Source organism: Epinephelus lanceolatus, chromosome 14, assembly GCF_041903045.1.
Source record: "Epinephelus lanceolatus isolate andai-2023 chromosome 14, ASM4190304v1, whole genome shotgun sequence".
Classification (NCBI taxonomy): domain Eukaryota; kingdom Metazoa; phylum Chordata; class Actinopteri; order Perciformes; family Serranidae; genus Epinephelus; species Epinephelus lanceolatus.
Genome location: NC_135747.1, coordinates 43,745,910 through 43,765,330, shown reverse-complemented (window position 1 = coordinate 43,765,330; position 19,421 = coordinate 43,745,910). Strand labels below are relative to the sequence as shown.

At 41.7% G+C, this 19,421-nt stretch overlaps 1 protein-coding gene across 2 annotated transcripts in view; it reads left to right on the top strand.

Moving 5' to 3' along the window:
• The first annotated feature begins 3,171 nt into the window (after window positions 1-3,171).
• The window catches only part of fam124a (family with sequence similarity 124 member A), a 40,859-nt gene continuing 24,609 nt past the window's right edge, over window positions 3,172-19,421 (top strand). Inside the window, exons 1-2 of one of the 2 annotated variants that reach the window (XM_033612687.2) lie at window positions 3,172-3,416; window positions 11,857-11,888. In XM_033612687.2, the coding sequence (XP_033468578.1) occupies window positions 3,361-3,416; window positions 11,857-11,888 (88 nt within the window). In that variant the 5' untranslated portion in view covers window positions 3,172-3,360. Of the gene's footprint in view, window positions 3,417-11,856; window positions 11,889-16,916; window positions 17,195-19,421 lie in introns of those variants that run through there. The other variant, XM_078174748.1, reaches the window with a different exon arrangement.

Below are 19,421 nucleotides of genomic sequence, written 5' to 3'. Positions count from 1 at the left end.
CTTTAATGAATTAATTAACTTTTATTTATAAAGCACCTCTCATACACAGAATGCAGCGGCAGACACAAACATAGCAAGGGGATAAAAACATATGTTTATACAACCATCGTTCTGGGAGAAAACAAATAATGATTTATAATTAGAAACAATCATTTAAGAAAAGATAAAAACACATAAAATATTACAGATAACTGGTAGTCAAAGGTTATATTAAAGAGATATGTTTTGAGTTTAAAACTGAGCCAGCAGGTCTGATGTTTAAAGACAGGGTGTTCAGCTAAAACAGGGGTAGGCAACCTGTGGCTCCGGAGCCACATGTGGCTCTTTAGCCCCAGTCCAGTTGAGCTTTTGAGAAAAGAAGTCTATGGAAATTCATTCTATGAATCCAAATGTTGCTGAACCTCGATAGCAGTGGCTGGTTAGCTATGGATGCCAAATCCAAAAAAGTAAATCGAATAAAATAGAGAATGTAGTAGTGCGTGGGCAGATTTGTTTGCTCTCACTGCCAGCTCTGCAAAATTTAAGTACCAGATAATTATTAATAGTGCCCTGCACAGTGTCCACCTTGTGGTAAAACATATTAACAAATGCTTATTTAGACCATAAGTATACCCTAATTTAGACTTAATAGGCTATTTACCTTGATCATAAGGCTCAAACATGTTTTGTGGCTCCACACAGATTTTTCAAATTATTTTTGGTCAAAAATGGCTCTTTTAATGGCAAAGGTTGCAGACTCCTGAGCTAAAAGAAGAATCCCCAAAGGTTTCTGTAGTGACATTTTCATGGTTTCATATATTTCCATATGTTTCAAGTGAAAAATCTTAATTTGTAAACTACCTACAGCTGTCAGATAAGTAGTGGAGTCGAGGCAGACAGTGGCATGAGAAGAAAAGACTTACAGTAAACTGCAAAATAGATCCAGGACGTTACAATATGTAACAATAAATTACATCATTATCACCTCACAGGCTTTTACTGTGATATTAAACCAAATTCAGAATTTTATTGTGAAATTCATGCAGACTACAGGAGCATACTGTTAAATCACAGTAATGTGCAGACATAACTGCTGTGAGATGACAGTACACAGCTGTCATAAAACAGCTATTTACTGTAAAAATGTCACAGTAATTTACTGTGAATGTACTGTCAAATATTTTACAGCTTAATTTAAAAAACTCTATTAAATAACACCAACACTATTAAATAATAAAAAACAGCAATGTAATATTATTATTACAAATATTTTCTTCTTCTTCGGGGCCACAGCTGTCATCAGAATAAGAAAATAAAAGTGAATTTAATGGATCTTCTAAGGACTGTTTATAAGACATTGTTCTGGCCACACAATTAATTTTAGTTTATCATCTGTCTTTTACCATCAAAATAATTTCATTGATTCTTTCCATTCATTAGTCGCATCAGTTAAGCGCACAGTGTCACACGATTCTGACAAAATAACACATTTCATGACATCATGAGACTTTTAGAATTCATTTATTCATTTTCTGTTGCACAAACATATTAATCTGATTTAATGTGGCCGATGATCTGGCGGCTCAGTGGAGTCATTCCTGCTGTGTGTGGGTCAGAAACCTGATGACTGCCTGTCTGGGTTTATTCACTGCAGTACTGCATTAATCCTGCAGATGGAGCCACAGCTGAACACTCACCAATGTTGCCTTCAGGAGCTCCTCGGAAAAAAAAGCAACATTAAACGTGAGACGGTCTCACTCTAACCAGCCCAGTATCTTGGATCATCATCGTCAGGAAGTTTAACATCGCTTTTTATTACAACTGAAAATTACCACAGAAAAACAAACCAAACTCATCCGGTAGTCCCTATTTTATGTTTTCTTTATTTTTTTTTTTAAATTTTATTTCTAGCAGAGTTAATTTGGTTCATTAGTTCTTATCACTGGGAGCCCATCTCTGACAGAATAAATAGCGATGAAAAAAGTAATTATAATCTTTCATACCTGTATAAGAATATGCCCAAGTGCTGTAATATATAGTTTTGTTTTGTTTTCATCCAGGCTGACTTTTAAACTGTTAAACTGAAACGACATGGAAATGATATTATATAATTTCTGTTGACATGACATGAAATTGATTGGCCTATTTATGTATGACTTTTAATAACTAATATAATATGTAAATATCAATCAATCAATTGTATTTATAAAGCCCAATATCACAAATCACAATTTGCCTCACAGGGCTTTACAGCATACAACATCCCTCTGTCCTTATGACCCTCACAGCTGATCAGGAAAAACTCCCCCAAAAAAAACCCTTTAACGGGGAAAAACCGGTAGAAAGCTCAGGAAATATGTATAATAAAAAGGAGGGAAAAGGGATGCAATTTTAAAATGACAAAAATAAACGATGCTCAACAGAAGAGAAAATACTAAAAACAAACAAACCAAAAAATATTTTAGTACAGTCAATAAATTATTTCATTATTTAACCTTTATAAAATAATCTTTATCTTTGTACCTCTTGTCGACACTTTTGCTTTTTTCAATGGTAGTGTAAAGGGTAAAATGAATTACTAAATGATTTACAATTTATTTTTCCTCTTCACTCTTTTACTGTAAATCTGTATCCTTTATGTTTTATATTTTATTTCTCTGTAGAAATGTGCTAAACATTATACCTGCATTTTCTTAAAAAAAAAAAAAAAAAATCAAAATTACAAGTTTTACTGAGTCACATCTCTGGCACAGGAGGTCACAGCAGTGGGACAGGACATCAGCGTTATGAAATAATGAATAAATAAATCGAAATCTTAAATTTACCATCTCATATTTATGAAGTGCTACATTCAAATAATCTTATAATTTGAAAAATAAATTTCAGATAACTAAGTCCAAAACATGATTAACTATAACAGAGTGTCTTCTTAACAAAACTTATCTCATAATTTAAACTTTGTCTGGCCTTGAGAATTGTTTCAGTCAAAATCAACCTCCCTCACTCTGATTTACTTTTTTCTTTTACAGAACTTTATTTTAATTTCTGAGGACATTTTAATTGTAGTTACAAGCAGCGCATCTATCATAGTAATTAAATACAAATTAACAACACCAAGGCAGTCCCATAGTGGTGCTCATATTTCCGACGGCTCCTGAAGGCCTCACTGCAGAGCGCAGCCTCCTGTTGCTCCAGCAGCACAGTTTGATCACAGAGCTGAGAGCAAGAGTGACACACACACACACACACACACACACACACACACACACACACACCTCTGTTATCTCACCCGGGTCGTGTGTGTGTGAATGTCCCCGTCCTGTCCGTCTCCTCGGGACACTGAGACAATGCAGCAGGCAGCTGTCCACCCGGGCCTGTGACATGGAGAAGACCTCAGCTGAAGATGACTGCGTGGATTCAGGAGCCGAGACTGGAGGGTGAGTGGAGCACGAGTCGCTCTGAGATGGGACTCGACCTCAACATCACATTTATACTCTGTGTTTGAATCAGGAAGTAGAACTGTGAGAGTTTATAAGGTTTGACCAGTTACTTCAACACCTCAGTTCAGAGTCTTTTCATGTGTTGAAACTCGTCCTCAGCGTCTCTGTATGAAATGTATTCATTTAACGACCCGCCGAATTAAAGCGAGCGCAAGTTAACGGTGAGATGTGACGTCACAGGAGCCGCACACCGTCAGACAAACAAGAAAACGTTAATATGACACATTTTAAATGAGGTTTGGCGTCACAGAGCTCAGCCAAGCGCGTCATGTTATTTACATGTGAGGAAAAGTGACCTATGACGCATTTTCATCAGTCTGGTGACGCAGACCTCAGGCACAGCATCGGCCCAAACTTGGCATGCCGGGATTTATACTTGTGCGTTTATACTTGTCAGTCGGCCCAGCTCGCATGTGTGATGTTCCTGGCCCGATTCCGGCTGCAGACACACCATCAGTGGGAAGACTAATTGATCTGAGCTCCTAAATGTTGTCACCATGAATCTGTTACTGTCACTCTTCTAATAATTTCTGCTGATATCTGCGGGGCACTCTGACTTGTGTCAGCGCCTGATGTAATGTCTGATGGATCTGTGGAGGATGTGAAAGTTAAATTAATTTATTTATTGTTTTATTGTTCCTTCTGTTTTCAGCCGTTAGACAAAGATGTGCCTCAGTTTCTCCTCTGGTACGTCACTGACTGGATGTGGTGGTGTTGTAGTGAAAGTCCTGTGTCTGTGTGTTGGTGTATAGAATCAGATCCTAAATGTTCCTGAACGCTTTAAAGATGTTATCAAAACTGAGGACTTGTGTTTCTTTAGAGTATTATCTTGTATTTGCTTCTGTGAGATCTGCGGAGCCACATGACGGGCAATAATCTGAATAGAAATCTTTGTAATGTCTCCAAACATTTTAGTAAAATTTCATGTCGAGATGATTGTTTATACATTTTGAGCAGTTTCTGAGTTGTTTTATGTTGAACTGCGTCTGTTCACCTCGCCGAGGGCTCATCTGTTATGACATGCAGACGAACTGAACACTGGAACTGAAGACGCTACACCAACCCGGTCTCACTCTTAAGTCGCTGAAATCCGGCGCATGGTGGGGGGGGTGGGTCCAACAACCTCCTACTTTCACCCAGGAAGTCGGTGTTCACTTCCTGTAAGATTGTAAAGCCAAACCCTGTTCTTTTTTCCTAAACCTAACCATGTGTGCGTGCCAGCTAAACGTAACCACGTGTACGTGTGTTGGCTAAGCGTAACCACGTGTTTGTGCCGGCTAAACGTAACCACGTGTGTGTGTTGGCTAAACGTAACCACGTGTGTGTGTTGGCTAAACGTAACCGTGTGTGTGTTGGCTAAACGTAACCGTGTGTGTTGGTTAAACATAACCACGTGTGTGTGTTGGCTAAACATAACCACGTGTGTTGGCTAAACGTAACCACGTGTGTTGGTTAAACATAACCACGTGTGTGTTGGTTAAACATAACCACGTGTGTGTGTTGGCTAAACGTAACCACGTGTGTGTGTTGGCTAAACGTAACCATGTGTGTGTGTTGGCTAAACGTAACCATGTGTGTGTGTTGGCTAAACATAACCATGTGTGTGTGTTGGCTAAACATAACCATGTGTGTGTGTTGGCTAAACGTAACCACGTGTGTGTTGGCTAAACATAACCACATGTGTGTGTCGGCTAAACGTAACCACGTGTGTGTGTCGGCTAAACGTAACCACGTGTGTGTGTCGGCTAAACGTAACCACGTGTGTGTGTTGGCTAGACGTAACCACGTGTGTGTGTTGGCTAAACGTAACCACATGTGTGTTGGCTAAACATAACCACATGTGTATGTTGGCTAAACATAACCACGTGTGTGTTGGCTAAACATAACCACATGTGTGTGTCGGCTAAACGTAACCACGTGTGTGTGTTGGCTAAACGTAACCACGTGTGCGTGTTGGCTAAACGTAACCACGTGTGCGTGTTGGCTAAACGTAACCACGTGTGCGTGTTGGCTAAACGTAACCACGTGTGCGTGTTGGCTAAACGTAACCACGTGTGTGTTGTTGAAGGAAAAAAAACATCAGTTGGTGGTGTTGTAGCAACGTAGTGCTTTTATTTTGAAAGAGACTGTATCAAACTGTACATTTCCTGTGAAAACAGAAGTGTATTTTGAAAACAGACAATGCATGTAACAGGCTGAAGTTGACACGGCGTCCCAGAACGTCAACAACCAACACACCTAGGGTACCTTGGACGTCATATGTGGACGTGGAAAGTCCATGACCAAACGTGGACATGTGACGAGGTCACAGTGAGGATGATGATGGTAACATCACTTTCTTTAAAGTCAGACTCCATTGAGAAAAACAGTGGTTTATCATAGCTCTACACAGGAGCTGCTGATCTATCAGTTTTGTTTGTGTTACTGTGTGACTTTGGTAGATTAGAACTAAACACTTTAAATGCCGCAGTAACACAAACTAACTAACTGATGGAGGCAGTGGTAGACCAGCAGCTCCTGTGTTTAGTGAGGCAATGACTGTTTTTGTCAGTGGAGTCTGGTGACTTTGACGAGAGCTTAGATGAGGAACTAGAGCCAGCAGAACAGACTGTCTGATGGAAATTGAATTCTCACAGACTTCAGTAGACTTTCTTTAAGTGGCTAAAATACGTTTTGTTGTTGGCCTCCATCCACAGCTGTAGCGTCCCTGTCGGACTCCAGCCTGCCTGTGCAACACCACGATCTACAATACACTGACTTTGGATAAAAACCTCATACAGCCCCATTTCAAAACATCTGAACTGTCCCTTTAAAGTGTGTGAAACACATCATTTTAGACTAAACATTACAGAAGACAAAGTCTCAGGCCTGTTGTTCTCTTCAGCCTCATACTGAAGGTTATTAAGCCGGGTAAAGTAATCCATCAGTAAATAAATGAGTCACCTGGGAGCGTGTTATTTCATTAGCTGTGACTGGGACAACATGATGTGTGTGTGTGTGTGTGTGTGTGTGCGTGTGTTTCGTGGGAACGCTCTGCAGCAGAGAGCTTTGTGTGAAGTGCTGATGTGAGAGGAAAAGCAGGGACCGTCCAGCTGACAGAGCCACGGCCTCCATCAGGTCACATCCTCCACCTCTGCTGCCTCACTCCACTTCCTGTTCAGCTCCCACAGCCACTGTTTTCAGTCACTGTCTTCATGTCCGTGTGTCTCTGCTGTCAACTCTCCTCCAGTCACAAGTCACACACTTCACAGAGGCTGTAAAGATGAGGAAGTGGGCACTTGTTGTCTTTTGGTGTTTTACCCTTTCAGGTGAGAACACACTCTGCAGCTACAGAGCGTTTTAGTGTCGTTTAGCTCCTTGTTTTGGTCAGAAACACTCCAACAAATTTTATTGTCAGGCGGATGTGTAAATCAGTAACTTTTGCCAACATCGTTCAATAGAGTAATTGCAAATAAATATTGTTTTAATGTATAACTATTGAAATGTTCACAGGGTTTTTCATAAATTCCTACAATGTTGCGGCACTGTCGCCTTTGCAGGTTAAAAGTTAATGACAGCGACTTGAAGTGAGGAGGAGCAACACGTCTCCGGCTTGTCAGCGCACAGCTGTGTTGACAAGCCGGAGACACGCACTTTTGCATGTGATGCAAAATATTAAAATAACATCATTATAACACAAAAATATAAAAATGTGGTGGTAGGCCTAGGCTATAGCCTGTATCTTTTAGCCTGTTGCATTTAAGTTCCTACCATGTTGTTGTGTCCTTCGGCTCACCTCTGGCATCTGGGATAAACCCAAAAAACTCCCAAATTGGACATGAGGAGTTTTTCTTTGCCACCAAAGCCACAGTGGTGTCAGTGTTGGCTGTCATGCTGACTGGTAGTGATCGACGTAAGACAAGTGGCAAGGCCGTAACCCCCCCCTTGGCGATTTAATTGTGTATTGGCTGTCTGGAGCAATAACAATCCACAATATGAAATTTAGAGGCAATCACAATCACACAGCCCTCCTCTGAACCTGTTCAAACTTTAACATTTTTTATGGATAAAAATAATCGTTAAATATTCAAATTAAATGGTACCCTTGAAATCCAGAGTTCTCGCGAGAGCACAATTTGAATTTGCTCAGCGAGTCACTCTGGCAATCAGTAATGATGCTCATTACCCATGCCCTTGTAGCCGAGCTGCACCAATCACATCGGTGTATCTGATATAGGCGGGCCAGAGGCGAGCTAAACAGATGACGACAGCGCTGCGACGACGAAGTCCAGAATCAGTCAGTAAACATTGCAAGATGGCTACGGATGAACACCAGTTGTTTGAAACAGTTTTGGCCGCTACAATGAACGAGTTAGACTTGGCTTTTTCTCTAAAAGAGGAACAGAAGACGGTGCTCGAGTCTTTCCTTTGCAAGAAGGACGTTTTTGCTGTTTTGCTGACCGGATACAGCAAGAGTCTAATCTACCAGTTAGCTCCGCTGGTAGCTAAGCTCTGGATACGTCACCCCGTGTATTGTTCTGATTGGTCGTAGTGTTATTCAATTGCGTGCAGTGATATCTACAAATGCATGCTTGGTGCCGCCCCTCGAGTTGAGCCATTTTCATTACTCATGGCCAGATCCTAAATCTTTCTAGATTTGGGTCTGGATTTCCAGGCTAATTAAATGGCTGAATCTGATTCAGCTGGCTGGCACAGCAGTTTTCAGCTTTTTCTGCTGTTGCAGTGACACTGCAATTTCAAACCTTGATGCAATACCTTTTAAAAACACTGATACTGGCATTAATGGCATGAAGTTTATAATAATAAAGCACCAAACAGCAAACTGTGAGCAGCTGTTACCTTAGAAACATGGCGGTGCAGCATGTAGACGAGGACCTGCTCCCTGTGTAGATATAAACAGCTCATTCAAAGGAAACAAAAATTTTCAGCTGATTAAACACTAAAGAAAACAGACTGATTCTATTATATTCCATTTCTGCCAATATATCCCCCTAAATTCTACACCGCAGCTTTTCAACAGTTAGACATGGCATCATATCTTTTGATGTGAAATATGCTTGATGAAGAGCTTTTGCGTTTTTTGAGGTTGGTGTGTGTGCAGCCTGTTTATACTGAGACTGTTTTACTGTTGGTTGCTCAGCAGTTTCTATAGGTGCTGCTGGACACAAAATATCGTCCCTATGATGGAAATTGACCACGAATGTTTGTGAGTGAGTGTTTTTATTGTAGTCTGTGATAAAACACCGTCCCATCCTCAGACTTACAGATGACAGGTTGAATGGTGAGGCGTGTTTTCAACATGGGCAGAGGGTCACGCTCCGTCTCCTCCATCAGTCAGCAGAGGTTTCTTTAAACCATGACCGAGGATCTTTCCGAACATCAGCAGAGCTAACTGCAGAGGTGGCAGGCCGTAAAGCGCTCCTGTGACTCAGTGTTTGGAACAGGCAGGCGTGTGAGGATTTATCGCTTCATGTTTCTTCATCTGTGCTCCTCCTCATCCTCTCCCTCCCTTTATCCCCACCCTAATCAAGTAAGAGACACCCGAATCTGTTCAAACAAACCCGTCAGACTCGCATCAGGTCGCTCTGCAGTCAGACCCTGGTGTGTCTGCAGTCTTCGCTTCACTCTGTTTATTGTCTTTGGACGGAGATGAAGCGATGCAGCGCGGCCAGACTGGGAACGCCAGCAGAGATGCTAACTGGGAGAGTCCTGCCAAATACTCACACCCAAGGGAGCCGTCAAACCAGAGCTGTAACTGCACACACTGCTGCTTCCAGCTCTGCTCCAACCACTCAGAACCCTTAAAGTCTTTTTTCCACATTGTCATTTTTCTCTGCACGCAGGGACACGTCTGTGAGTTCTTCTGCAGGAACCCTCCGGTCGTTTATAATCCGCTCTGTATATTTGTCTTTTCTTTCGCTCCTGACGCCAACTTTTCCCCCTCTGCAGTCCCTCATCGTCTCTCCTTCTTACCTTTCTCTGCTCACCTCTCCGTTCCTCTCTCCACACCACTAATGATCCTGTTAGTTAGATTGATAACCTCCTGCTGCAGGAAACAGACTGGGCCCTCTGTTTCCTGCTGTCCTGTCGCTCCAGAGGCTTTATTAGTTTAGAGATGGAGTCACAGTGTGTGTGTGTGTGTGTGTGTGTGTGTGTGTGTGTGTGTGTGTGTGTGTGTGTGTGTGTGTGTGCAGAAACAGTTTTCACCGGTTGTCAGCTGACTCCCGTGGGACTAATAACCTCAGGTTGTGCGATGTACATGTGAGTTTAGGTTTCAGGGAGTTATGACGTGTAGGATGCAGAGTCGCTCCTCAGTCAGTCTGAGCCTCTCGTATGCTTCACATCAGATATTTGTGTAATTGCACGAAATGCCAGAATTTGCTCTCCAATCTGAGGAGATCAGATCAGCGGAAATCTAATTCTGCCTCCCTCCCACCTCAAAGATGGGAGCTTCAGATTAGACACGTCTCTTCCCTGAATGAGAGTTTCTGTGTGAACAAGCAGGATCCTTTCACTGAGACATTCACTACTTTCTTGTAAAAAGTTAGATCAGTAGCAGCAGTGTCATGTCTGTGTGTTAGTTACAGACTTTGAGCCAGAACATGGTCAGATAAGCTTAGCATGAAGAGTGGAAGCAGAGCAAACACTGAGCCCAGCTCTGTCCAAAGCTAAAAATGATACCTACCAACACCAATTTGAGGAACTTGTATGTTTAAAGCAGAAAAATGTAAGAATTTGAAAATTCACCTTTGTCCTGCAGCTCTCCCCTCTCTGTCCGAAGCCCCTCCCACCAGACGACCATGGCCATATGCACACGTTCCACACAGTAACAGTGTTTCCATACACTGATTTATTTGATCTTATTTCATTGTAGAGCTCCTTCTGTTTATCAGATCACAAGTGAGACAAGAATTAGCTGCTAGCCACCCACTGTGGACTGATTCCCCAGGAGGAGAGATGGACCTTAGGTTAGTGGTTGTAGTGGCTTGAATTCGGCCAGCATAAACCCCCCAGTATCGGGTGTCTCAGAGGGCTGGTGGCCAGCAGCAGTGCAAGGTCTAACCTGTGTAACAGCAGCAACAGCAGCAACAGAAAGTTTGCTGATTCAGTCGTCCAGAGCTGGGGTTTGAACTGTCTGGATTAAGGTTGCTGCAACCACTGACTGGGGGTCTGTTTCTGCTGCCTGCTCTCCTCCTGTTGAGGTTGTTTGAAGTGGCGAGGAGTGAGGCGGAGGACACACTGTGATTCGAGGCGCTAGCTAACGTTAGCTACATAAACATGAATTTGAAGCCGCAGCTGTGAACCTTTGGCTCTGGTTAACAGAAGGTGTTTGTTTTGAATTGTCAGACTCCATTTAAGGGCCGTACACATGCGCGTCTTTAAGTGCCGAGGTCAGCCGCTGGTCGCTGCTCTTGTGCCTTTTCTGTGCCAGCTTTCAAGAGGATGGTTGCTTCTGAGGTTGCTAAGCAACCACAACAAGCACAGTGTCACAGCCTGTTTACCTGAAACCCTGAGGTCAGAGCTGATCTACTTCCTGTTTGTCTGTGGGACAGATGTGACGCTCTGACAGCTCTGCACTAACATGATCAACTCCTCCTCCATATTTATCAGACTGATATTTACTGATGAAGGAAAGATATCTGTCAGCTGTAATTGGTTGGACCTCGTCACATGACATGCGGTGTGTGCTGCTCTTATTTCACGGTGCAGCCGTCGCGCCCTGAAAAATAGGCACTCCGGTGTCGCTGTGGTGTTTAAGCGTGCCTGCCGCGCATCTTCGTTAAAAACAATGAGTCTGAGGGCATAAATAACGCAGCATGTGTACGACCCTCATGCTCTCTTTGATCAGTATATCTTCATTTTCTTGGGTTGCTTTGTAGTTTAGTCAGCTGTTGTCAATGCTGGAATAGCAGCTGCCTCTTCAAGATTCTCTGCCATGAATTGAGCTGTCACTGAAAGGACCTTCAAGCGCATCTGCAGTTTAGAACAGCCAATAGGAACGCCCTCTCTCTGAAATGACCTTTGATTGGCCAAGATCTCCAGTCATGGGCCAGATTTTCTTTTAGTACCTAAAGACTGTACTCGGCACAGTATAGTGGTCATGATAGTGATAATTGTATTATAAGAGCATTTGTGTAAACGTCCCTGTGTTTTGCCCCTTCAGATTAAAACCACTATGAAATGTCTGAGTGCATTTTTCGGTGACCTCTGCAGTCAGTCTTCTCCCTGTGTTTAACCATCTGTCAGCACTTTGTGTGAAACAGGAGTGTGTCGTCCTGTAAATCATGTTGATTGTACTTCACACTGTAATATAAACTCCTGTCTCCTCTCTCTGTTTCATGTCCCCTCTCTCTGTCTCTCCTGTCGTCCTCTGCAGGTCTGATTACAGTCCCCTGTCCTCAACCAGCAGTAAGTAACCCTGTGGTGACAGAAAACATTGCTAACAGTGACTCAGACACTCACAGCTCAGGTCCAGGACTTTATTTCTCTGAAGCCTCCGACAGACTGTGAGATGTTATCAGTCCTCTAAGTTTAGTGCAGCTACACTGTGTCACATGGATCTAATAAACTTGGGTGTGACATCAGGTTTGATGTCTGCAGACTGTATGATGACAGCGCCGACTGAATCACAGGATACGACATACGATGTAACAGCTTCACATACTGAGTGATGCTGCTCAGGTCATTACTGCTCCAACTGTGAGGCACAACATAGAGGCTCACAATAATTAATTAATGATTATTATTATCATTAATGAAAATAAGATGCCCAAAAAAATGTCGATAAAATGTCTAAAAAATATTTTTAAAATGTCAGAAATGTGTATGCTCTGATGATGAAGGTCAAGTAGACCGAAAACTTAACAAATAAAACGATAAGTGTGTGGAAACCTTTTTTTACCAAAAAATGTTGGTAAAATGTCAGGAAAAAAAAAATTGTTTGAAAAATATATTTAAAAAAGTCTGACAAAATATTCACAAAATGTCCAAAAAATATTGAAAAAAAAAAGTCTGAAAAATGTTGATAAAATGTCAGAAAAATAAAATTAAAAAAAATCCTAAAAATGCCAAATGAAGGTGAAGGTCAAGTAGACTGAAAACTTAACAAATAAAGCGATAAGTGTGCGGAATCCTTTTTTTTTTTGTTTTGTTTTGTTTTTTTTTTAACCAAAAAATGTTGATAAAATGTATGAAAAAAAGTCAGAAAAATATTTTTAAAAATGTCTAAAAAAAATATTTTTTAAAAGTCTGAAAAATATTGATAAAATGTTTAAAAAATCTCCTAAAAATGTTGAGAAAATGAAATGAGATGTGGAAACTCAGCGACATCATGAAAAAGATGGAAGAAACAGGATCCGTCAGGTCATCAGACAGGTCGGGGACAAACATTATTATTATCACATCATCATCATCATCATCATCATCATCATCATCATCATCATCATCATCATCATCATCATCATCCCAGTTTACAGATCTACTTCCCACTTTACTTCCTGTTCTCACCATGTACTTGTTTGCCTGATAATCTGGATTGTCATGTGGATAATCTGGATTAGCTGCTGGTTTGTGTACGACCTGTCGGATCATCTGATTGTTTCTTACTTCATCTGACTTTTTAAAAATGTCACTGCATTCACACATTAAAGAAATAACTTCTGAAATAAATGAAGACAGTATTAGTGTTGTCACATTCTCGGAACCCATCAGCTGTATTCGGCGTCTGACTTCTGGCAGACGGCGATACAGCCTCTGGGGGCATTCCGGTTTGATTTGGGCGGAGGAGGTGAATTTCCGTTTCCGACTTCCGTTTATATATAAGTAAATATGCTGAACCATTGGGATGGATTCAGAGTTTGCAGTGACACCAATTACGTTCCACCTCGTTAGTTCACCACACGGACTGCAGCCGGCTCAAACGTGATTGGTCAATATCACGCAGACTACAAACAGCCTACAACCAGAAACCAGGGCTCTTCCGCTCTTCTTCCAGAGGCAAGATCTCCGGGGTTTGCCTACAGACTCTACATTCACTGAATGTAGAGTCTGTATATAGAGACCAGTGCTGTCATAGCAGATGGTCACAACAACAAAAATAAGATGCACGTTGTAATAAAGTGGAATTATTTTTTTTGAAGGGATGAGCGGACAAAGTTAACTGTGGTGGATTTTAATTTACAATATTTGCATTTAACTTTTGTGATGCTGATGTTGATACCATAGTATGATATACAGATATATAGATGACATATGATAAACTAATTATAATATATTAGCACTGTCATGGTTCAGTTGATTTTGACGTTTCAGTCAAATTGATGAAAGTGATTACATTTCTTACTAAACCATCAGAAATCATCTTCCTGAACACACACTGAGTTGTAGATCAGTTACTGTTATTTGTGTGTCATACCTGCCAACAGAGCTCTAACTGTGTGCTCGCCACTCGCTGCTGAGTTACCCATCTCGTGCTTTTGTATATATAGAGTCAGAGTGTGTGTGTAGTTATTGTGTGAATGTGTGTATCTGTGTTCACAGAGGTCTTGACCTCTCTCCAGTCTGGTTGCCAGGTCTCTGGGCCTTTCACAATGGGAGGATTATATCCAATATTAGCTCATTAATCTGTTCTACAGGAAACGGCGTTATCCCACCCGCACCACACCCGCATGGCAGGAAATGTAGGACCCCACACACACACACACACACACACACACACACACACACACACACACACACACACACACACACACACACACACACACACACACACACACACACACACACACACACACACACACACACACACACAGATCCAGCAGTGTGTGGTTTGGTCTTTTCCCGTCATGTATCCGTTGTCTTTCCTGTATCAGATGAGCGTCTGCCCACTATTGTCTCTGTCTCCACTGGAGGTCAGGATGGGAACAAACAACCCCATCACCAGGATAAATGTTGGCCCTGTAGTTTCTGCACACTTTGGATGTGTTACATTTGTAGGTAATAATGTAGCAGATAAGTTGAAACTCAACGTTTTTACCTTTCAAGAACGCTGTGGTTAATGTGTGGTTAGGTTAATTTACAAAAACCATTTTGTTATGGTCAGGAGAAGATCACATTTTGGTTTAAAATACATGGTTTTGGTGGCACATCCCCGCTGGTAATGCAGCAATGTCATTAAAAAATATCTGCTTTTCTTGCACTATCCCTGCAGGAAATGCAGCAATGTTCTGGTAAAAAAGAACTGTTTCATGGCGTTGTCCCGGCGAGAAACGCAACATTGTCTTGCTAAAAAGTAAATGGCTTATAATGGGACTTTCCCGGCAGTAAACACAGCAATGTCTCGGTACAAAAACAACTGTTTTGTTGTTTGTTGGTCTCAAACATTGCTCTGCAGCTTGGTAGACATCGTAGATGTCTCACCATCCACCATCCTCTCCACCTCCCGATGACACTCAGCGCAGATTAGAAACGCTGATATGATATGTATGAAATATACAAATGTAAGGAATTCATGGTATGCAGAAATGTATGATGCCAACTTGTTTGTCCAGGCTGCAACAGAACGAGCGCACGTTTGTCAGAAAACACAAGAACTTTAAACACAGTATATAGATAAAGGTCAGCAGAAAGACACCACTGGACTAGAATTGTTTTACTGCAGGACTTCATATGATTTAGGAATTCACTCGTGTGTCACTCAGATTAACAGACTGAAACTCAACCAAAGGATGAAGACGTAATGAAGTTGTAATTTAATTTGCACCATTTGTCCATGGAAAATAATCCTCTGTAGTTTTTGTCCAATAAAGGAAGAAAAGAAATAAAGATGACGCTCTAAATGACTGAGATGCCGAGTGACTTGCTGTGTGTCGAGCCTTTATTGCCCCTCAGGGAATGACTCGTCTTTGACCTGATAGTTCAAGTTAAGGACATGGCAGGATTCCCTCAGGGGCGGCAACCGTGATGATCTATGAAAGTATTTAGAATCACAGGAAGTCTTCGGGTAGTTCTTTGTCTAGTACTGGTCTGAGGTGAAACTGTACGCGACACACAGACAGACAGTGACTGAGGCTGCTTCTTTCACTTTGTCTGAGGCTCACGCTGACGCTGACAGAGAGGACGGGACAGATGGATGCAAACTGCTGTGTTGACAGATTGTCCAAAGATGTGGAGAGATGATGAAGAGGACTCATCTGTCTCAGCGCTGTGTGTGGCTGCCTCCTTTCTGTCCCCAATGTGTGTGTGTTCATGCACGTCTGTGTGCGCTGATGAGTTCACATGCAGAGGTGCATGCAGCATCGGTCTTACCGCCTCCTGCCTCCACAGAAGTATATTTAGGTTCTGGTAGAGAGCGTTCTGGTGTTTACACAGGTGGTCCTAACCCCTGACCTTTGACCTCAGCTCAGACTGGCCATAAGCCTCCTGCAGACAGACTGAGATCATGTTAAAGCTCCACCGTCAGTCTGACCCAGGTTACACTGGACTGTAGGTCCTGACTGAAACTGGAGGAGTTAAATGGCTGAAACTGAAACGGTATCAACATGTTAGCGGTTGTTAAGGACAGTGAGTCTGTTATTGACTGCTGCAGCTGAGGGGGAGCACTGACAGTTGTTGACTAGAGACAACAGTTTGTCACCCATTTGAAGCTTCTGTAAGCCGAGCTGTGCGACCGAACACATTCAGAGTATTACGGAATTCAGTGAAACTCGCTTGAATCAAAAACAAAACTACAGGCAAGTCATTGCTGTGTTTTCAACAGAATTTTAGCTACCAAATGTGATTTTTCCAGTTGAGATAGTGTCTTAAAAACAGTTGTTTATTACGGAGACATTGCTGCGTTTTCTGCAGGAATAGTGTGACAAAAATGGGGTATTGTTTACTGATAAAATGGTTGTTTTTATATCAAGACCTTGCTGCCTTTCCCACCTGGATAGTGCCACAAAAAGTGCCTCTTCAGTTCAGTACATGATCTTTTCTCCAAACCATAGCCAACTGGTTTTTGTGCCTAAGCCTAACCACGCGTCAGCGACAGCATTGTTGAAATGTCAAAAATGTAGAATTTCAACATTTAACATATCGGTGGTTTGCAGAAACATACAATGCCAGCATTATTTTCCTGGCAATCTGGTTGCTCAGAATTAAAGCTGAAAAGCAGAACTTGTAGTTGCAATAATTTCATGCAGCAGCAGTGACGGAAAACAAAGTGTAATCTGTCTTTGATGCCGTCTGCTGCAGATGGTGTGTGTGCAGCATCTTTTGTACCGTCAGTAGAAGGTAAATAGGTTTTGATTCAAGAGGGTTAAACTGAGCTCCACCCCAAACGCTTTATCATACCACCCCACTTTCTATTGGTCGCAGCAGATGAGTGTCCATTCAGCGTGAGTGACCTGTGACCTTTCCCCCAATGGGTTTCTGTGTGTGTGTGTGTGTGTGTGTACATGCAGGACTGAGGGGGTCGGCTGTCACAGTAATAAATGTTTTTGGGCCAAAAGGAGGCTTTAAACTCTGCAGAGGTCAGACTGTTAGGACACAAAGACGCTGAGCAGAGACACAGATACAAATATACTAACAGGCGGTGCATGATGTGTCACAGTTGAACACCTAAAATATGAGCCGAGGATGTATTTATGACGTGCACATATAGAAACGAAAATTTACACCACAGAGAATCCAGAGGAGAAAAACATGAGACGGATTCAGGACTCCTGCAGCTGATGGTGAGCAAAACAAAGACTGTGTAAATATTTCTTCCTCAGAATGAAATCAGGATTGAAAGAAAGATTTCAGAACAGTGAATAAAATAAATATGCATCAGCATATCGAGCAGTTCAGTGAGTCTTTTCTACCACAGACAGGATTGATAGTTGTGTTAACCGAAGCCTGGGAGTTGCAGGGTGACGTCAGAGGGATATATATTCAGGGATCAGGCTGTCAACAGCAGCTGTTTGCTCCCTGACACAAACACATATATCTGTGTGAGCGTGAGTAAACATGTTGAAGTGTATCTGCACATGTGCATGACCGGATTCACGGTAAGAGTGTGAGCACTGATGTGGTATCAAACCTGAACTGTTCCTTTACTAGCGCACAAAAATTAATAATAGTCTGCCATCGAAATGTGCTGAACATTCTGGTAAGACATTAAAACATCTTATTTGTAGACACATCAAAACAATAACCTCGGTGACGATACACTTTATTTCCTATGGATGCTTTACAGTAAAAGCTCCAGTTAGACACTGAGGAAAGTTTTTTAATTTTCAGGAGGAGCTTTATGAACCTCTGATTTATAGACTGTGGGAGAGCGAACCGTTACAGAGAGTCTGAAATCAATTAGATTCAATTAAATACAGTAACATGGAATCTGTTTTGTGTTCGTCAGCAATCTGAGCCACATAAGAACAGACACTCTGTGGTGTCAGTGCAAACCAGCAGATAGATATAACTACAGAATGTAAAGACACTGATCGGCCTTTGCTGAAAAACTGCAGGTCATGAATATCAGAGGTGACTCGTCACAAGTAAGATTTTGCACTCAAGTTCCAAATTAAGACATGTCCTAATCTTTGAGTTTCAAATCCTCACCAAGTCACGAAGTAGTAATGCCATTTTAACAGAATAAAATTATTTTACCTTTACAAAAATCTAAATAAAAACGGTATGTGTTATACAAGTGCACACATTTACATACTGCCATGAGTTGTTTTTTTAAATCACCATAAGGTTTTTGTATGCAAACAAAATTATCATTGGTATTTTTTTCCAGCTGGCTCAGTAACGTAACGTTGGTTCTTCATGGATCTCTCCTGCAACTTAATTGCATGCTATCAGATTGATTAAAGGTTTTATATGTGGTAATTAGTGGCATCTAGTGGTGAGGTTGCAGATTGCAAACAACTGAAACTTCTCATGTGTGCCAAGGCAACTATGTCTCACTCTGAAGTCGTCGAAATCTGGCACTTAGTCAGTGACCTCCAGTGTCAGACAAAAAAAGACGTCCTTTCATGTCAGCATGATACACGGCCAGTTGCCGTTTGTTGAGTAACGGTGCCCAGCAGCATCAGGGGGAAACACAGCGGGACAACAATGAAAGTTAAGGTGGCAGAAGTTCGAGTAGGGTGGGCAGGAGGGGTGGTGGAGGCCAAACCATGTTCTTTTTTCCTAAATGTATGTTTGTTGTTGAAGGGAAAAAAAACATTAGTTGGCGGTGTTGTACCGACGTAGTGCTTTTATTTTGAAAGAGACTGTATGCAAACTGTACATTTCCTGTGAAAACAGAAGTGTATTTTGAAAACAGACAATGCATGTAACAGGCTGAAGTTGACACGGCGTCCCAGAACATCAACAACCAACACACCCAGGGTACCTTGGACGTCATATGTGGACGTGGAAAGTCCATGACCAAACGTGGACATGTGACGAGGTCACAGTGAGGATGATGTTGGCCAAGCATGTAAGAGAACTACAGTAGTGACGCAAAAACACAAAAACTCTAATGGCTCTATCTTGAGCTAATATATTATAAAATCAGCTGTATAAACAGCTGATTTTAAGGTCACAAAAACACAACCATTTTTATTTTCAGGCGATTATAAACTAATGAAAACAGTTATGAATATTATGTTCTGTTACCGCCAGTAGATGCTTGTAAATCCTGCACACTGGACCTTTAAACAAAGTGGATTTGGGGAATTAATAGTTGACTTGGTGGAAATGAATAGTGTTAATAGATTCAGGGAATGAATTGATTTGCTGTACACTTGTAAAAGAACATACTTCTTAATCTTTTGGGATGGGGGAAGGTATCAAGTATATGTCAAAAGTTTCAAGTCCAAGCGAAGTCACAAGTCATTGGTGTTCAAGTCCAAGTGGAGTTGCAAGTCTTTAAAAAAAATTTTTAGTGGAGCCTAAAGTCATCAAATTAGTGACTTGAGTCCACATGTC